At 39.3% G+C, this 19,016-nt stretch overlaps 2 protein-coding genes across 3 annotated transcripts in view; both read right to left on the minus strand.

The window, feature by feature from the left end:
* The window catches only part of mgat5 (alpha-1,6-mannosylglycoprotein 6-beta-N-acetylglucosaminyltransferase), a 48,172-nt gene extending 38,344 nt beyond the window's left edge, over positions 1 to 9,828 (minus strand). Inside the window, exon 1 of the mRNA XM_014981597.2 lies at positions 9,579 to 9,828. The gene's annotated coding sequence lies outside the window, so the exon portion shown is untranslated. The remainder of the gene's footprint in view (positions 1 to 9,578) is intronic.
* A 1,760-nt stretch (positions 9,829 to 11,588) lies between these two features.
* On the minus strand, positions 11,589 to 18,942 carry clic5a (CLIC family member 5a). 2 transcript variants are annotated; one of them, XM_014981599.2, is made up of 6 exons: positions 17,921 to 18,942; positions 14,607 to 14,716; positions 14,108 to 14,233; positions 13,931 to 14,037; positions 13,360 to 13,541; positions 11,589 to 13,283 (listed from the first exon to the last, which is right to left on the minus strand). In XM_014981599.2, the coding sequence occupies exons 1-6, from the start codon at positions 18,710 to 18,712 to the stop codon at positions 13,119 to 13,121; spliced, it is 1,482 nt and encodes a 493-aa protein (XP_014837085.2). In that variant the 5' UTR covers positions 18,713 to 18,942; the 3' UTR covers positions 11,589 to 13,118. The 2 variants fall into 2 exon arrangements, with proteins under 2 accessions (XP_014837085.2, XP_014837086.2); XM_014981600.2 differs by lacking the exon at positions 17,921 to 18,942 and adding an exon at positions 16,008 to 16,335.
* Positions 18,943 to 19,016: the final 74 nt, after the last annotated feature.

A 19,016-nucleotide genomic window follows, 5' to 3' on the forward strand; every position in this document is an offset into this window, starting at 1 on the left:
GATGCAAAGCCAAATAACCGCCTTTGGCTACAGGCATCTAACAATAACTAAATAGCAAACTGTTCAACCATGCAACCAAGACAAAAAAAAAAAAGAAAGAGAAATCTTAGATGTTCTCTCATCTGCATTCAGCCGATGTCGCTGAAAAGGCAGCTAAGTGTGTGGAGGGGATTACTGCAGCCGTGCTTTTCAGCTGCATCTTTCTTATGCTCTATAAATTTGCCTCTAACTGGGACAGAGCAATAATCGCCCTAACGGACACACTATTCTCTTGCCCGTCCATACCATCATCATCATCATCTCTGGGTTAGGATGGGAGGTTTCAGCAGCTATCGGCTCGTCTTTAGATTCATAAATAGGCCAAGGAAAGCTGGAAGCAGATTCCACTGAATTTACTGCAAACATTTCATAAGAAACATCGGTATTTGCTTTACACTGTCTGCATGACAAAGACAAAGGGAAAATCTCTGCAGTACAATGCAACGTCATGTGACGCTTATTCTCTTTTGCCAACGCTACAGGCAGACTCTCAGAGACCTGACCCTCTTGTCTTCCTGGACTGCCTAAATCCATCCTCCCTGCTCAACAGAGAACCTCCCACTTTCATCAAGAAGCCTTTCAAACCCAGGCTGTGCTCTGTGATCTCTAGAGAAAAGGAGGACATGCGTAATTCCCGTCTCGGCTGCCCTTCGTCGTTTTCTTATTGAGGGTCTAAATTTAACTGGCGACCAGCGACGACAAAAGCCAAGTGAAGCGACGATGACGGCCAGCAGACGTTGAAAAGGATATGATCCTTTGCAACAATGACACGCTGGTAGAAGGGACTGAACGGCAGGCTCAAGAGCAGAGACAAAAAGCAATTGAACGATTGAAGCCTGGGGGATTCGGTGTGCACTCCGGCCTGCTCTAAAGGGATTTCCTTCTGCTGGGGACAAAAGCAATGAAATTTAAACTTAACTGTTGGGTTTACAGTATAGATAACACAGCAGCAGCAGCGCTAAAACAGGATGAAAGATGAACATCCCGAAAGCGCTGAGATTTGATATCGGGCACAGATTGTGTCAAGAGTACAGAAGCAGCAGGAACAATGCAGATTAATTTCCAACAGGGCTCCTGCATGCTTGCTGATGAACAGTAGCGGTCTAACCTGCAGCCATCGTGACTCCCAGGCTGCTTTCCCCAGATGTGAGGGCTTAATGAAAATGTCACTGGGATTACGAGTGAACAATATCCCCAAATCACTCTGTAATAATCTTAGGCTTTAATATCGCTCCACAGGAGTCCCGACTATGTAACCTTCACCCTCTGTTGTTTTTGTTGCTTACTTACCTGTTAAGTCCACCCAGATAAAGTCTCCATTCGTTTATTTCACAGCTGAAAATAACTTCCTTTTAAGTGGAGTTCAGGGGATATTCCATACAGCAGGAGTGCATTATGAAAGAGTACCGCAACAAACTGTAAAAAAAAAAAAAAAAAAAAACTTTCTCCGAGTGTACAACCGCTAGAAATGTGCCTCAGACATATTGTTCTTTATTTATTATTGATCAGCATTGGAAAAAGCATCCATTTACCCTGAAATATAAATAGATTCTAGGAATGTAATGCCCAGGTGGCTGCAGAGCTCAGAGGTGGTGACAACCAGCCGATTTTAGACATGTAATTATTTTTTAAGTTTCATATCTCACGACCAAATGCAAGTGAAGATTGCAGCGATAACCAAGGGACATCCCTTATTCTGGGAAACCTCCTACCTCACCCACATCGCCACCTTGCCAGTTTGGGTTGTTGTTGGCCCAGTAGAGATGCGGCGCTGCTGCCATGGAGACCGGTGTGAGTCTGCATCTTAATGAACTTCTTCACATAAGCACCGCTCCTTAATTATTCATCCGGTCCTCCAGAGAAACGGGCCGTGCTGCAGCTTCGCCACATTTCTGGTGTCGTAACTGGATATCAGAGCTACCTCCACCTTATCCAGTCGCAGCCGTGCAGATGTTAAACAAGAGGTATTAAATGTACAAGGAATCATTTTCCTTTAGGCAATCCAAATAGAGCAAAGGACAAAGTCTGGAGCATAAAACGAACAGAATACCTGACGACTTGTCTTTACACGACCTTTTCATTTTAAAAAATTTATTATCTTATTGTCCAGCCAACTTCCACTTCCAGTGACGCTGTATTCACTGTAAGAAAAAAAGTGGTAACTTGAAGCTCATCCATGTTTTATGTTTTGATAGGGAAAAAGAAAATATTTGCATTTTTATTTTTTATTTATGAATAAACTAAAATTAGCAAATCACACTAAGGGGCAACATAGCTTCTCTATTTACCCTCTAACAACGTTTTTACCAGCGTTTCATTGAGATGCAACTCCTATAATGATGTCGGCAGATGCAGTTTTCACCAGGTGTTTGCCAATTGCTGCTGGCTAGTCTGAAGGAGCTGCTCTGAGAGGCAGAAGCTTGGAAACTGCAGCTGAGGAGGAGCTGCATCTCATAGGTGGGGCTAGGTCCAACCAGGCGTTTTGCACAGCTGAATGGTTGCCATGTCGATTCAAGGATTTCTCAAACGTGTGAGAGAATCAAGGCAACTCTCCAGGTATATTTTCAATGAGTGCATAACATTATATCATGATGCAAAGCTCAAAAAAGTGGATTTTATATAATACTGTCCCTTTAAAAGCACAAAACACCATCCTTGCCTTTGTTAGCTAATCAACTTTAGCGCTGTTCTAAATATTCAGATGTATTCAAGCAGGTTTTTAATGAATTGTGACAGTAACGGTTAATAAATCTGACTCTCATCATAAACAACATCTAGAACAAGTTGCGCAGCTTTTTCCTGGAGCGGGGTGACGGGTGAAACCACATCCACTGTCACCCTGAGGCAGATTCCCTGAATGACTCCTCACAATAGGAATTGCCTCAGCAGTTTTGAAGCGGGGCGATAAAAACAATCTCACCAGTCTTCAGGAAAACAGACGGGTAGTATGACTGAGGAGTGGAAAACTGGTTTCATTTCTTTATTCTATTTCCCAAAAATTCATAAGAAATATGAGTTTGTGGTGAGTTTGTACAAAGATGGCAAAATGGTGTTTACATAATCAACTTGGACCTTTTAATGGTTTATTTGAACTAGAGGTGTGCCGATCGATCGGTCACCGATCATAATCGGGCCGATTTTCGTGAAAAAGTGCATGATCGGTGATGGGTGATCATTGGCTCTTGTTGCCGATACCGATCACCTGCTTCTCATTTCCAGCCTGCCTGTGCAGCTGGTCTCCTTTTTTCCTTCACGCTGCGCAAACGCGCAGCAACAAATCCTAAGCGATGTGGAACTATATCGCACTGAGTGAATGGGGGAAGTTTGTGTGTTGCGGCGGAAAATTAAAGCACGTGGGGCGAAGCAGGTCAAAATGCATCAACACAACGAATCTAATATGGCATAAAAACAATGCCATACTTGACGGAGTTTGGCTACATCGAGGCTCACTGCAGTAAAAAAGACATACGGAGGATCAGATAGCAGGTAAAGTAGCGCACAGCTACAAACACTCACCCGGATTAGCATGACGGTCAGAAAGCTAAACAAATAACCTGGAAAATTATTTAAGTCTTCGAGCTGCGATGTGAGACGCTGGTTCTGCTCTCGCTGTTGAACCGCTGCTACGCTACAGGTAGTAATATTTGACAGACGGAGCTTCGCTTCTGCTCCACCTGGTAGTGACTCTCACACCGAACCTCTGCTTAAAGCTGCAGCATCTAACTTAAAAAAATAAAGTTTATATACGTATTAAAACTTTCGCTGTCCTAACATGAGACAGATAATCTCTAAAAAAAAATAATCGATCTCCTCCCTGTTCTGCATAATTACTCCGCTCAGTCAGAAACAGCCAATCAGAGCTAGCAGTAATCAGCTAGCCGCCATGCTAACAGGAAGTTTTCATTCAGTAACTCTGGATTGTTTATTGTAATGGATCCTGTTTTTGCCTTTGAGTGTTAAGTTTTATACTTGAACTTCTTGCCAATGTTGAGAGGTTTTATTTTGGCTCTTTGTATTATTTAGCCTCTTCAGAGCCTTCATATGTTATCAGTCTGTTAAAGATAGTATTATCAGTAGCAGTACAATTTGCACAATGCCTGTTTTGTTTAGTTTTCTTCTTGGAAAAAGTTATTAAAAACAAGTTTTTGTCTAAATTAAGGTGAATTCATGGTTCCTTTTTCCACATAATGTAAACGGTAGGGTTTATGATAAAAAATAAATAAATAATTATGTGATCGTATCGGTGATCGGCCCTCATGGGTGATCGGTATCGGCAGGAAAAAACCTGATCGGCACATCTCTAATTTGAACCCCATACTAAATAATCCCAGAATGACTTTAAATATTTTAAAAACAAGAACAATATTTTACAAGCTCAAATATATTCATAGGCCCTCACCAGTAAGATGTGTGGTTTCTCACAGGAATGAAAATATTGTGGCATAATTCTGGATGATTATATGACCAATTTGGCAGGGTTTCCCCCAGTGAATTATAAGCCTGGCGGGCCACCAGGCTTTGCTTGTGCCCCCAACAGGCTAAGCATTGCTTACTTATTTAAGTCTTTTTAAAATGTTTGCATTTTTTAAGACTTTATTGTTGGTGTTCAGGTATCAATCTTCCAATAACACATAATTATCAAGTGATATTTTCAAATTTCCTGTCAACTTTAAACATTTTTTAACTCAAAAAGATGACGGGCCCCTGGATGAATGACTGCCCAAACACCGGGCTTGGCAAGTTTTCTGGGGAAAACCATTTAGACTGAGGAAAAGTTAAAGGATCTGGGGGTAGTCTTGCTTTTCATTGCTCCACCTGCCTTGTGCAATGCAACAGTGCAATTAGCATGATACTAACACTGATTAATTACTTTTCATCTGAGCAGAAAACTGGATTCCTTCCTGATCAAACCTTCTCAATCCTTGGGAAAGTCTAACTACCTTCACTATGGACAGTGAATCTGGTGTTCCAGATTTGAAAACCAACATACATTTAGAGTCTGGAAAGGCCTCAACCTCAAGCCCAAAAGACATGTCTGTGCAAAGATGCAAAGCAATTTAAATGAACCATCAACTCTGCCAAGAACACCTGTCAAATATTCAGCCAGACCTGTTCCTGAAGGGCTGCAGAAGAAATATGTTAGAGCTGGTGCATTTGGCAAAGGGACGTTTATCCAAACATTACTGGGGATGTGTGTAGATTAGAGAAAATCCACGATAAACTTTAGTGAACAAAGGATCTGCAGTTAGATAATTTATCACCACCAGGAAAGAAGTGGAAAGCATTCCTAATTTTACAATTATCTTGTGAAAATTAAGAGTTTAGCTGAAATTTAAGTAAAATAGAAGTAGTTTCAAGCTATAAAATACCTCTGGATCATCAGTGCTGCAAAGGTAAGGAACCTTTAGACTGACAAGTCTAACCAGACGCAACTGGACATGCGAAGCTGAGACCACCTAGAACAGAACCTGCATGTTCAAAACAAGCTCACAGACAAAGCATGGTGCAGACTTGCAGATGAGCTTTTAAAGCTAGCCACAACACCCAGCCTTCCTTTTCCTGTCACCACCACACAAGGTTTTGCTGTTCCAATAACACGAGTTGTCTCAACACATTAGAGCAAATAATTTTTAGCTGACGTGGCTATTCTATAAATTAAGGGCAGCATTTAGGGGCAGGGGGCCGTTATGCAACAGTACAAACACACACAGATAGCGAAAAGGCCAGCGAGGCTTTTCCCTCACTACACTAAATCGCTAAACCCCTGCACTTTGGGCCTAATACTAAACACTCCGCCTAAAACCAAACAAATCCTTCCTCTGCTCCTCATTCTTAATACAGATTTGGATCCTATAAATCCTTTAAATGTAACAGATAAAAAAATGAAATAAATAAAAATACAGCAAACATTTTCAAACAAGAATCATTAGAGCGACAGAAATGAATGTTTAATCAGAACCCTCTTCTTTCCTATTCGAGTGTAGTTGTGGGGAATTTTTGGAGCAGGAACAACTTGTAGGTAATTATCTGAAACATAACCCAAACTTTTACCTTTAGATTAAAGCAGACACTTTTAAGGTTAACTTTCAACGACCCAGATTCATGAAGAAATACAAAGACGTCATGGAAAATGAGGTTTGAAGGGAGGAAAGATGAGCAGCTGGGCACTGGTTTTGCAGCAACAGCGCAAGAAGGAAGTTGTCGGACCTGCTTTACAGCCACTAGCAGCACAATGATGGTACAGTGCAAGTCAGTCGGTCAAAGTGCTAAAGCCAAAGAGAATTTATAGACTAGGTGCGGAAAATAGATCCACCTGACAATACACATCTGGACAAATTTACTGCTCAAGATATGATAAAAAATTAAATAAAAAACGTTTGCACTGGAAAAAAAATCCAACCTTTATTTCAAAATCCTATATTTATTGTTGCTCTTTTAAGTTTATTTTTCATCTGAACACATTTCCAATTAAATTCCCAATGAAGTTGCAGGCATGCCTCCCAACCAAAGAGCATGTCAATCGTGTCTAATGGTTGCTATGGAGACTCCATGATGCTACTCCCCAACAACGAGGTTTGTTGATTGTTTGCATCTCCTTTTGCTCGCCATACTTGGCTCATGAGAAACTTGGTTTAGATGGGTAATTATTTTCTTTAGAATTCAGGAAGTGGCTTAAAAATCAACACAATTCTAACATAAATGGATTTTTTTCCCCATTGTCTGTTCAATAAATATAATTAAATCTCAAGATATGATTAAAAGATTTTATTTGAATGTATTACAAATTTCAAAAGCAGTAGTTGTTTTTGTAGCACTATCCAAGGTTCCTCCCAGAAAACATGCCAAGCCCGGTGTTTGGATGCTTGGGCAGTCGTTCATTCGGCGGCTCGTCATATTTTTGAGTTAAAAAATGTTTAAAGTTGACAGGAAACTTGAAAATATCACTTGATAATTATGTCCTATTGAAAAATTGGAAGATTAACACCTGAACACCAACGATAAAGTCTTACAAAATGTAAACATTTTAAAAATACTTAAGTAAATAAGAAATTGCTTAGTCTGGTGGGGGCACAAGTAAAGCCTGGTGGCCCGCCAGGCTTATAAAACACTGGGGGAAACCCTGGCCATCATTTTTTTGACAGTCACAGCTTTACAGTTCCCTAAAAGAGTAATAAATAGCTTTTATCACAAAGTACCACAAAATATCATGGTAAAACTTTAAGTCCACATCGCCCAAAATTAAAGGAAATCAGGGCCAATTTCAGCATTTTTTCCACACTGTACTCAAATCAAAAGTTGGATTTTTTGGTGAGATTGTGCTGCAGAAACAATAGATGGATTTATATTATGCCAGCATCTGGTAATGCTTCATCAACTTTCAACTTTAGGCCAGCTTTCAGAAAAGTGAAATGCATACCAGACGATGGAAAAAACACCCACAAGAGTTGGATGTTGGGAGAGAATGTGGCCCAAATTTCCCCCCTGATTTGATCTCTCTCAGTATCCCATCTACACAATTTGAAACTTAACACTAAAATTAAAATCCCTTACAGAGGAGGTGTTTGTTTTGGAAATACGGAACAGTTTCGCTTTAAGAAAAGGCAGGTGTTGCCTGTGTGTGAATGCGTTCGCTTGTTCAGGGAGAGAGAACAGGAGCCCTTTAATCACAGGGAGCCAAACGGGTTCACTTTCCGTCACCACAGCTCAGCTCCCCTCCGTCTTCAAACCCTCCGCTGGCTCTCAACCAGAGCCCACCCCTCTCGCACCAACACCCCTCAAACGATTCCTTGCCAGTGAAGCATGCCACCGAAGCAAAGCTCCTTTTCTGCAGGATTTATAATCCCAAAGGCCCCGGCAAATAAAATAAAAAAAAGCAGCTGAAAGAGCTCTTTATAAAGTTGGGTCAGTCTGAGGCTCACCTCTGGGCAGTCAGTATAAGCCTACAATGTATACAGTCGAGGATCTCCCATTAAACAAAGCAAATATCTTAACAGTCCTCCATCATAATGTCCTATAAACAACTCATCATGTCATCCTGATTACAAGAAGATACAAACATGGCTGAACTGGTTTGCTAAGTGCTTCTGCAATGAGCCAAATTACTCAATCTGACACAGTTACCGCACCTTTGTAGAAGAGTTATTTTACAAATTAGGCTTGCTTGTTCTCACACGGACAAATATTAACATAATTACATAACTATCTGGCAAATGTATCCCCAGGATGCAAAAGTACAAAAAAAATGCAACCTTCAAAAAAAGCACGTCTGTCTTCAAAGAGGCAAATCATTTTAAAGCTAGTTTAAAATGCTATCACAATTTACATTTAAATAAGTCTTTAATAATAAATATTACTATTTGAGATTGGCAGCAAAAATAATTTCCAGATCAGTTAATTTTTTAAAGGTACTTTGGTCTGAAATGTTTACATAAAATCATAGTTTTGGTGTTTTAATAATTTTTAAGGCTAGTATGCAAAAAAAAAAAACAGAAAATGGTAAAAAGTGTGAAATTTAGGTGTTTGTTTTTAATTGGAGAAAAAAAAGTAATGCTTTCCATGAGAAAAACAAGATAAATTACAGCTACTAAATGGAAAGATATCCATTAATTTATGTTTTACTTCATGTAAGAACCACTTAGCGAATTTAGATTGCATTTTTTGTGTATCAAAGAGAAAAAAAATGTCCCTGAAATATGCTAAGTTTTATAAACGTCCCCAAGCAGCAGCAAAGTTCACTTAAGCCTTGGGCCGGCTCTGAGACAAATAAAAACCATGAATTAAAAGGCTTGCTTTCCAAAGCATTAAGAAAAAGCAACATCAACTCAAGGACCAAAACAATCCCTCTCTCTGGTGTCAGCAGAACCAGGCGAACCGGCTGCTGTCAGTTCAAAGTTCTCCAAGCACACAAGGAAGTAAGCAACGACATGGGGACAGAAAGGTCGCCTTTGAGGCACAGCGATATGTTAACGATCCCGTCTCCACCAGTTCGTTGAAAACCTGTCAAACACAGGTGGACCTGCTTCAAAACGCAGCTTCGAGCACTTGTTGTGAATTACAGACTGCTGGTGTGAAAACCACATTGCCTGAAACAGTCCGAGCATTCAGTTATAATTAAACACTCTGTACCCTGCGCCGACAGTGCGTTTCTAACGATATTGTAGTTTGATGTTAAGCTAGCTGAGACGGTCGTCTCATAACAATGGGACCCCAAGCTCGCCGCAGCGACTTACGTCCTCATTCCATAAATGGCTAAATAACCGTTAGCTACTTTGTTCATTTTACCGACCCATTTCTCCTCATTTACTCCACAAATTTGAGCTGCGACGGGTTCCAGCTACAGCAGGCTTGCTCTTTTGTACCGTCTCGGTCGACCACCAACAAAACACGCATCACCGCAATGACAAGTCGCCCACTCCCGAGCTCGCGCGCGCGGCTAAAACACTGCGCCTCCTTTAACACCAGCAGCAGCAGTCGGGGCAAAAAAAAAAAAACCACAACAATGCCCGCCATGGCTTTCAGCTGACAAAAAGAAAGCTTACCTTTGAAGTAAATCCATCCACAACCGCCTCGGTGTTGCTAGAAAGGAAGAAGGGAGAGTTAAAAGATCAGAGAGGAACAGGGAGAACACGTCCGTGCTTGCGGAGAGGTCTGGGGAGATTGGATCCCAGGCAGCCTCAGCGTACTGGTTCCCCCTCCCACCTGTGTTAGCTCTGCCCAATCACAGAGTTAGGCACCGTCTGAGTTTTACCAGTTCCCCCAAAAAACGTAAAACACGACTATACTATAGTATACTCCATGTGTCCAACTCAAGGTCCGGGGGTAAAATACCACAAATATCATAAAAACTCCTTACAAATATTTCTAAATTAGTAACACCAAATCTGTGAATTTCATTGCCAAAAACACAAAAACAATCACAAAATTCTGACCAGTGTGAAAAGATGTTCAATATTATTTAATTTAAAGAAACACTTACTGAATGCTGAAACAAGCAACTATTTATTTACATTTTAATATTTTATCAATACATTCTGGCACAACAGGCCCTGTAAACATTAAGATTTTTGATTTGGCCCAAAATGAAACTGAGTTTGACACCCTGATGTGCATACAGGGGTGACCCAAGCCTTTTTGGGACCCTGTGCATATTTTCATTTGTGCCCCCACATACCAACACATCAACAAATAATATTATGTATCTAACATACCTGCTATCATTAGCATCATTTTAATTAGCTTACATCATGCTGTTGTTAATATCACCATTGATTTTAACTTAACGGGAATAACAAAAAATATTCAGATTTTGAAATGCATAATATTTTAATGATCTGAAAGTAATATCAGCTGACAAACACTGAATTTACAGTAAACAAGTTAAGAAGTTTAATATCTTATATTTCCCCCAACAGAGGCAGCATAAATCAGTTTCCATGTGTTATAGCATTTTGTATGTATTGTTCCTTTTTCTCTTAAATATATATATCATGCTAGCTTGGTGCTCATGGGCCCCTCCTGCTGGTATGGGGATTCTAACCAGCCACTTAACTCATTTGCATGCTAAGTAGCTATATAAAATAAGCATAGCTTTTAGAAGCAGGCAATTGTTTTCAAACATGCAGAAAAAAAAAGGAAATTATTTTGACAGTCTAAGTATGCAAATAATCTCTTTTCATCATAAGGATGATCTCTGTGGTGACTATGGTGATAAATAGATTTCTCTACACAACAGTCAGTGACTGCAATTTTATCATGTGCAGAAGTGAAACAATACTTACATCATTATGTACGATAAAGTGGCTTTTCTTCTAAATTGAATGTTTCAATTTTGTTAAAGTTGTCTAAAATCTGAAAAATTCTAGCACCGAACAATTTTTACAGCTAAAAATATCAATAATGCATCACTTAAATTAGTGAAAATACTTATGTTAAAGGCAGGTATTCTGTAATGAAGCAGGTAGACTTTTACTGTGCTAAATCTATAGCTTAAATTTTAGTGCCAAATCAGAAACGTGTTATTTGTCATAATAGTGGATCATCTCCTTTCACTTTTCTGGTATTTTGAAATGTAATTTTAAATGTATTATTTTTAATTAATATTAAATAATGTACAGCATGAACCTTAAAGATAGAACAAAGCGAGATTGTATTTCTTTTTTGATGCAGAAATGGAAGACGATCCCTAATGGAGTTTCTGCAGCGAAAGACAAATACTTTGTGTTTACTGCCATCTGCTGGTCATCTGCCGGTACTGCTGGTTGTTAAACAATAAACAATGCTGTCACATTTTACGGCACCGGTCTTTGTTATTTCTCATCATGGTTTATAGAACTTGTGACTCAACAATTCCCCTGAAAATACATAAATAAGTAAAATAATGCGACTTTATAAAATGTTTAAAAATATATTTGTAAATGTAAGTTGAAAAGGGAAAATAAAGTGGAAAGAAGAAGTCTACATAGACTTTCTCTCTCTTTCTCTCCCTCTCTCACTTATTTACACAACACAACAACAACAACAACAATAATAATAAAAAACAAATCTCATGCTCAGTCTGTGAAAATAGTTTTATTATCCAAATAAGGAGAACGGTAAACACAGCAGGTTCACAATTCTAATCATTAGAAAGAACATGAATACAGAAGAAGCTCATGATGTATATATATCATTTCTATTTCAAAATCTTAAGCTATACCTTATAGTATGTTTAGTCATCACACAGCTCTATATATTATGATAAATCCAATGTGGAAAATCATTCTGAATAAATTAAAAACACACAAAATGTACTGTACAGATATAAAAAGCTGAAGGTACAGTAGAGGTGAGCTTGTTTCCCACTAAGGCACTTGAGATCAGAATATATCGCTACCAACACTGCGCTCTAAATCCTAAATCTATTTAAATGACAAGACAGAGTATATTCAAAAGCTTCATTCACTTTATAATCCCATTCTTCTTCGTAATACATTAACAGTGTGGTTGTTGCTTCAAAATGGCGATAGATAATGATGGAAAGTCCACCTGACATTTTGAGATAAGGGTATCAGCGTGAGCTGTAACTGAGTGGTTCTAACTAAATGGAAAATGGGGTAAAGGACATGCAATAGGTTAGCAAAGCTACCATAGCTTCCACTACTTTGGCTTAAACGCATATTTAAATTTCTTTCTTTTTTCTGCATTGTCACTGCTAATAAGTTACTGAAAGCTGTCAGGGTCTGCAAGGAGATAATGTCGTTTTCACTGCACTGATCTTGTTTCCTAAAGTGACAACTAAACTTCTGATCAAATGTTTTTGGGGAAAAAAAGCTTACGCTCATTTTAATTTTGATAGAAGATTTCTGAAATATTTAGCACTTTGCCACATTTACCGTTGTTTTGTATCACCACAAAAGTGAACAGTCCACTCATATTTCTGCTGAAAATAATCCACATAATGTTCTTTTCTTATGATAGCATGTATCTTGTGAGCCGCACCAGGCCCTCACTAGTCACTAGTCAAGTGTTTGTGAGCGTTTGATAAAATAAAAAATAATATATAATTATTCTGGCATTTAGCAAATATTTCAATTTCAATTTCAAAAATACTTTTTTGATCCCAAAGGGAAATGAAATAATAATAAGTTAATGCAATAGAATATCTGGGGGATTTTCGAAAATTGCTTAAAAATAATATTTAATCTTGTCAATCCACTCAGCTTAAATGCTAATGTGATGTTAGCTTTAGCAAGATAGCTAATTATGTTAACTTCTGTTCTGTATGCTGTTTGAAAATAACTATTCATATATTCTTTATTTTTGAAGAAAAATCACAACAAATCCATGTATTGTTAATAAATATTAACTAGCTTCCAATGCTATGTTATCTTTTTCATTAGCATTTAGATGCAACCTAGATGCTAGTATCATTGGCTTCATCTGTTGTGAATATGCTAAGTTCTTTTGTTCTTGTTTTAATACACATTTCGACTCGGAACTACTAGATTGAGATATATTTACAAATAAGTCATGAAAATGTTAAATCACATGTAAGGAGCAGATGTAATGTTCTTTATAACTGGAAGTTATTAGCTGTTGCTTCATTTTTCCAGCCTCTTGGCCACAGCCTGGTAGGCTAGCTCGATCTCCACATCTGCTGGACATGTGTTGGTGAACTCGTCTCGCTTGTAGGCGTTGTCAAGGTAACGCCACACCCCTTTGAATTCAGAAGGGATGTCATAGTTCCTGTATTTCTTTGCAACCACCTGTCAAGAGCAAATAATTAAAGCGAGAAGGATTTGGAGACGATGGGGACGAAGATAAACGGAGAAGGCAGTTTACCTTAACAACATGGAGCTTGGGTAGAAGGTTGCAGTCAGCAAGCGTCAGTTCGTCGCCGTCCAGATATTTGCGGGTGGACGGGCCTTCGCCGCTGTGCCGTCCAGATTGAACCTCATCAGGAATCGGCCGCATTAAATACTCGTCCAGTTTCGCCAGGGCTTTGTTCAGACTCTTCTCCAAAGCTTAAACACATAAAACAAACGGTAACACAATGTAAGACGATTTCCAAACTTTTTTCCACCTTCAATGTGACAGAAAATTGTTTTACTATTTATCTGAATGATTCATAATTGTCTGTCCGAGTCATTATTATACGGGATGTCAACAAACTGCTAGCAAAGAAGACTAGAAAAAGGTCTTCAACAAAGGTTTTTGTTTAAGAGTGTGCTTTTTTTTTACTTTTTACATTTCCGTCACTGTTTGTCACAATCCAGGTGAAAAATGTTCTTAGTTTTTTTTGTTTTGTTTTGTTTTGTTTTTGTTTGAAAACCTTGAATTTTAAGAGGGGTGTTTTTCTATTTTACATATTCTTAATGACAATCGTTAGGTTCAGCATAACTGGTGTACTCACAGCGATTTTTCTCCGGTCTTGTGTTCTTGACGTAAGCTGAGAACCTGGCAAAGATGTCGTTTCCTGCAACATTGGATTCACGGTTCTTTGTTGCAAGCCTGGGATACCTGAGCGGCAGATGTTCAGCAGTCAGGATGCTGTTTGTTCCCATTTAGTGTTTAAGTTTGTGACGCCTACTTGGGTGGACCCAGCATCTCCTCCAGGTACTCTTCTATCTTGTTGACATCTGTAAGAACGTTCCCCTCGAAGGTAAGGAATGGTGGATGTGTTCCCGGGGCAAGGTTGTGAAGATCAGCTGGTTTCCTGATCAAGAATAAACAATTTAGTCGAGACATTTGACGAAAATGCATGTCGCACTTTCAGATTTTTATTTGTAAAAGACATTAAATTCAATCTTCTTTCCGCTTCACTATTCTGGGTTTAATTGATTTGACAGCAAAGAAAGCAAAACGAGATATGTATGCCTATTTTCCAACATTTAATTTAATGATTCTTGAATCCAAGTCTTGAATCAGAGTCCCTGATGTGACTGGCAATTCATTGCAGGAAATTATGTCACCGATTCGCCTTTCGGATCTCCAGAAGTGCATGAGCTTTGCATGGCAGCTCCAGATGTTAGCAAATGGTTTTCTGATGATATACTGCAAAAATACGCTGTAGAAACCGACGCGTTCACCTTTTTAAATCGACAGTAGTGACGTTAAAGACTACTCCCTTCAGCCAAAGGATCATGAAGAGACGTTGGGAGAAAGGACAGTTTCCGATGCTCTCACCATCACTCCCAGCCTGCAAACACACACGCGTACACACACACACGTTAATATGAAACAACAGAAGAACAACTTACTAAAGAGATTCATAAAGGCAATATTTGTTTATGAATCTCAGTTATGCATAGATTACACAGCACAAAACATATCGCACCACTGGGATATTTTGTATAATTATGACATTATTTGTTACCAAATATTTTGAGACACCCTTCAAAATCCTCAACTCTAGTCCAGTTAGTTCAAGAATGGTGCAGTGTCTGGATACCTCTGACATAACAAAGCCCTGCCCAGAAATTTCTGTCTTGCTACACATTCAACAGCAAACTGCTTGTAAGTTGGACATTTTGTAAAAGGTGTCTTCAGTTCACATGTGCTGGGATTGTTTGTGTGTCTGCAACTGGACACTGTAGTGTAATGAGATACAAGGTCCAGCATGAATAATCCACACAGCTTCCATTAACCGCCTCACTGCCCATTTGAACCTCTGGTTTTAACACGCTAGCACCATGCTAAGCACTTTAGCCACTGAAATCAGTTTTATCCTGTCATTATACGTGTGTAAGCCCAAGAAAATGCCCCAAGTTTTCTTCTGCTGTGCTTATATATTGTTTACTTTGCGTAAAGAAGCAGAGACCTAGCTTATATAACTTCTATTTTAAACAGGTTAGCAAAATTAATAGGCTATTTAAATCAGTTGCACAATATCTGTTTGTGTAAAATAAACTTTATTACACAAAACATTTAAAGTAATCAACAAAGAGTTGCTAAAGGCTAAAAAAAAAAGTGAGAATTTGACATTAATAAAAGAACATTTTCAAGAGTTTCAGATAACTACATGATTGAGCAAATATTTAGCCATATTTGAATATTCAGACACATTCCCCAACAGATCTGATGTTGAAAACGGCTTCACATTTATCATCTGTACTTACAAACAAAGAAGCTTTCTGTGCAACAGACAGAAAGTTAAATCATCCTAACATTAACCGGGTCATTTTTTGAAGCCATTCAAAGGTTTTTACTCGCGATGCTGAAAAGAGTCCAGTAATAATTCAGTGGGGCAGAGAAAGAAAGAGATTGTCAATACACGAATGCAGGTCGGTGTCAGGTTAACACATGGAAAATCAGCACCCAACAACAACAGCAACATGGCATGCACGCTCTTAAAGGAGCTGCACTGAACACACTGCTGATAGCTTGTTTTAGTTGCTATAAAGTGTAGCATGTGTACACATATTTCTTGGTGTGTTTTTTTTGTTTGTTTTTCTGTCTGCAGAAAAAAATACTATACAGAAATTGCCCACCTTAACAAATAATTCAATATCAGGGTCCTTCTCCTCGGTTACAGTATCCGTCATGGTCAAGAAAAACCCACTGTTCAAAAAAATTGACTTTTTTTTCCCCCCCCTGTGCAATCGTTAGCAGGATCAGTTTTCAGCAGACTCTAATCCAGGTCCATTCGGCGGGGTCCACTCTGTCCCATGGCAGCTCTGTGAGAGGATCAGCTGGGGACGAATGCCAGGGAGTGTGACAAGGACAGAGAGAGTGTGTGGTGGGACGGGTCAGTGTGTAGGGGTGCAGTTCGTACCCTGGGATTCAGCTGCAAGGCGTGACGCTGTCAGGCAAAAATAACCCCACGTTGGCAAACAAGCCTGGGGAGTGACGTGGAGAGGAAAGAGGGATCCACTTTTCCCGCTTCTGCGGCTTTGAGTCATAACTGTGTGACTCTGAATCACCGAGAGTCACCTTCTGAGAATCATATGCTGTCTGGAGCTTCTTATTTGGTGTTGACTAGCAGCTTGATGAAACCAAAACATTTCAACTGAAGCATCCAAGTCCAGCTCAGTTTACAGCCATATATTTTCTTGTATCATTATGGTTTTTGCAAATAAAATCATCCATCTAGTGCAATCAGTTGTTTTCAAAATTAACTGAAGTTATCCCTAATAATAATAATCAAGTTTAGGTTCTTTTTACCACCTTTATCACAGTTAATTATGAGATTGTTTTCTTTATGATAGATTTATCAGTAACATCACTGAAAAATGACTTTAAGGCTCTGATAGTATAGCTGGCAGCATGAAACATACCATATTTATTATCCTTTAGTGTGGAATAGATATATATATTTTTGTACAAAGTCCAAAGACCTCACTTCTTTCAGAAAATTATCTTGCTGAAATGCCCAGGTGTGGTCTGTTTCAACCGAAAACAAAAATGTGTAATACTCCGGTAAAGTATTTGTTGTCTGATGTTTAGACGCTGGACCATGAGGCAAATTAAAAATCATCCAAAAAGTATAAACGGTCTGGAAGCATCTCATTTAAATTTGTTCTATTAAAACTGTAAAACAGAGAAATTCACCAACATGTAGATTACTTAATATGCATCTAAATTCTCAACAGCAGCGTGTTTGTGCTCAGTGCTAATGCTAAGTCTTTAGCTAGTGCAAAGTTGTTATCTAGTCATTAATTATTGGGATAAAACTCCAGTTTCATCAACATAGCTTATAAAGTTACTACTGGTTGATATCAGATAATCTTTAATTAATAAGATCTGTCAACTAATTAAGTAGTGTTTATCCAACCAGAGATTACGTAGTCCGTGCTCACAGCTAATCTAATCTAGTCATTTCTCAAGGTATAGCAGTTCAAGATTAGACGTGTGAGAAAGATCTTTTAATCTTTCTCACAGCAGGCACTGGTTCAACCACAATGTCCTCTCAGCTATCTTGCCATAATTAATGTCAAAGTATAACACTTTTCCACTGCAGCTGGACTTTTGAGTGGAATTTGCAGATTATGTAATAATTGCCTCTGCATGTGTGATGCAGTTGTTGCTGGACGGATAGATAACTCGTATTCCCAAGGCCAAGTGGCAGGAACCGCCCTGGAACCCTTTGACCTCTGAGTCTGAACATTCTTGTCAGTTCAACTTAACTTATATTTAGAAACAGTGTAATGCCTCCCTCCTCTCCACAACACAAACACAGCAATGACTTTGCATGATGGCGCCATGATTAAAGGGTCCAATCAGGCAGGTATAGACTTATCACATTCAATGACTATTTGCACACAGAGATATGAGGAATTTGCAATTATGACCTTGCAAATCTTCTGCTTAATGTTTTTCTTCTAAAAACTCTAGAACAGATTGATTGCTGGAGTAACCTAGAAATTTGTGTGTCTTTGCATACAATCAAAAATATCTTTCTTACCCTTGCAAAAAGGCAGATTTTTGGTTCATCTTTCTCATTCACGGGCTCCTTCTTCTCAGAGGCCGATGACGATAAAGAAGAAGACGAAGACGAAGAAGATCTGTCCAGTGACCTCTTCCTCTCCACTTCCATCTCTGGAGAACCCCCATCCGAGTTCATCTTGGGGATGCTTTCCTCTTCCACCACCTCCCTCTCTTCCTTTGCCTCTATTTCCTGATCCTCGCTCTGTTTTTCTTCCTCTTCTTCCAACTCTCTCGTTTTGTGATCCTGCATCTCCTCTTTGTGTTCGGTCTTGGCATGTGATGAGGATGAGGATGAGGATGAGGATGAGGAGACTGAAGATGAACTGCCTCGTCTCTCCTCTGCAGGAGACTGCTCTGGGGACGGAGACTTTGGAGTCGATGCTCCATCTTCAGCAGCTCTGGTGTTCTCGTACTCTGGAGTCTGATCTGCAGGTTCTTCATTGGGCATTTCATAGATACCTGAAGACTGATTCTGGTAGGACGACTCTACTTCTGAAAGCTCTTCATAAGTTGCCACATTGGCCTCTTCATATGTACCATCCAACTGAATCTGGTAGGAGTGCTCTACTTCTGAAGGTTCTTCATAAGTTGCCTCATTGACCACCTCGTAGGTACCATCCGATTGGTTCTGATAGGTTTGCTCTGTCTGGTTGACCGGGTCGGTCAAGTCATACATACCTGATGACTGATTCTGGTAAGAGTGCTCCGGCTCAGAATCACTGCTCCCATTTTCTGGTCTGTCATAGACATTCTCTTTGGAGGGATCCATCCTGGTTGAACAAGTCAAACAGTCTGTGAGTCAGGGCACAGCAGAGGTGCTGTTATCCCATGTGGGACTATCTTATCGAAGATCAACCCAGGACTTTGGACAGGCATGGCTTAAGGCAATCCCAATGAAAGAGGGCCGCTATCTTACCTGACATAATCAGGAGCACCATTAACATTAAACTGTTTCAAAATAGTAGGACAATCAATCTACAGAGATCCCAAATATGTAATATTTCGTAACCTGCCGTTGTGGTTTCTGTAGGGGCCAAGAAGCCATAGGTAACTCTGGAAGAGCTGCAGATCCG

Source organism: Poecilia mexicana, unplaced genomic scaffold, assembly GCF_051168715.1.
Source record: "Poecilia mexicana isolate PSO_F unplaced genomic scaffold, ASM5116871v1 scaffold_2, whole genome shotgun sequence".
Classification (NCBI taxonomy): domain Eukaryota; kingdom Metazoa; phylum Chordata; class Actinopteri; order Cyprinodontiformes; family Poeciliidae; genus Poecilia; species Poecilia mexicana.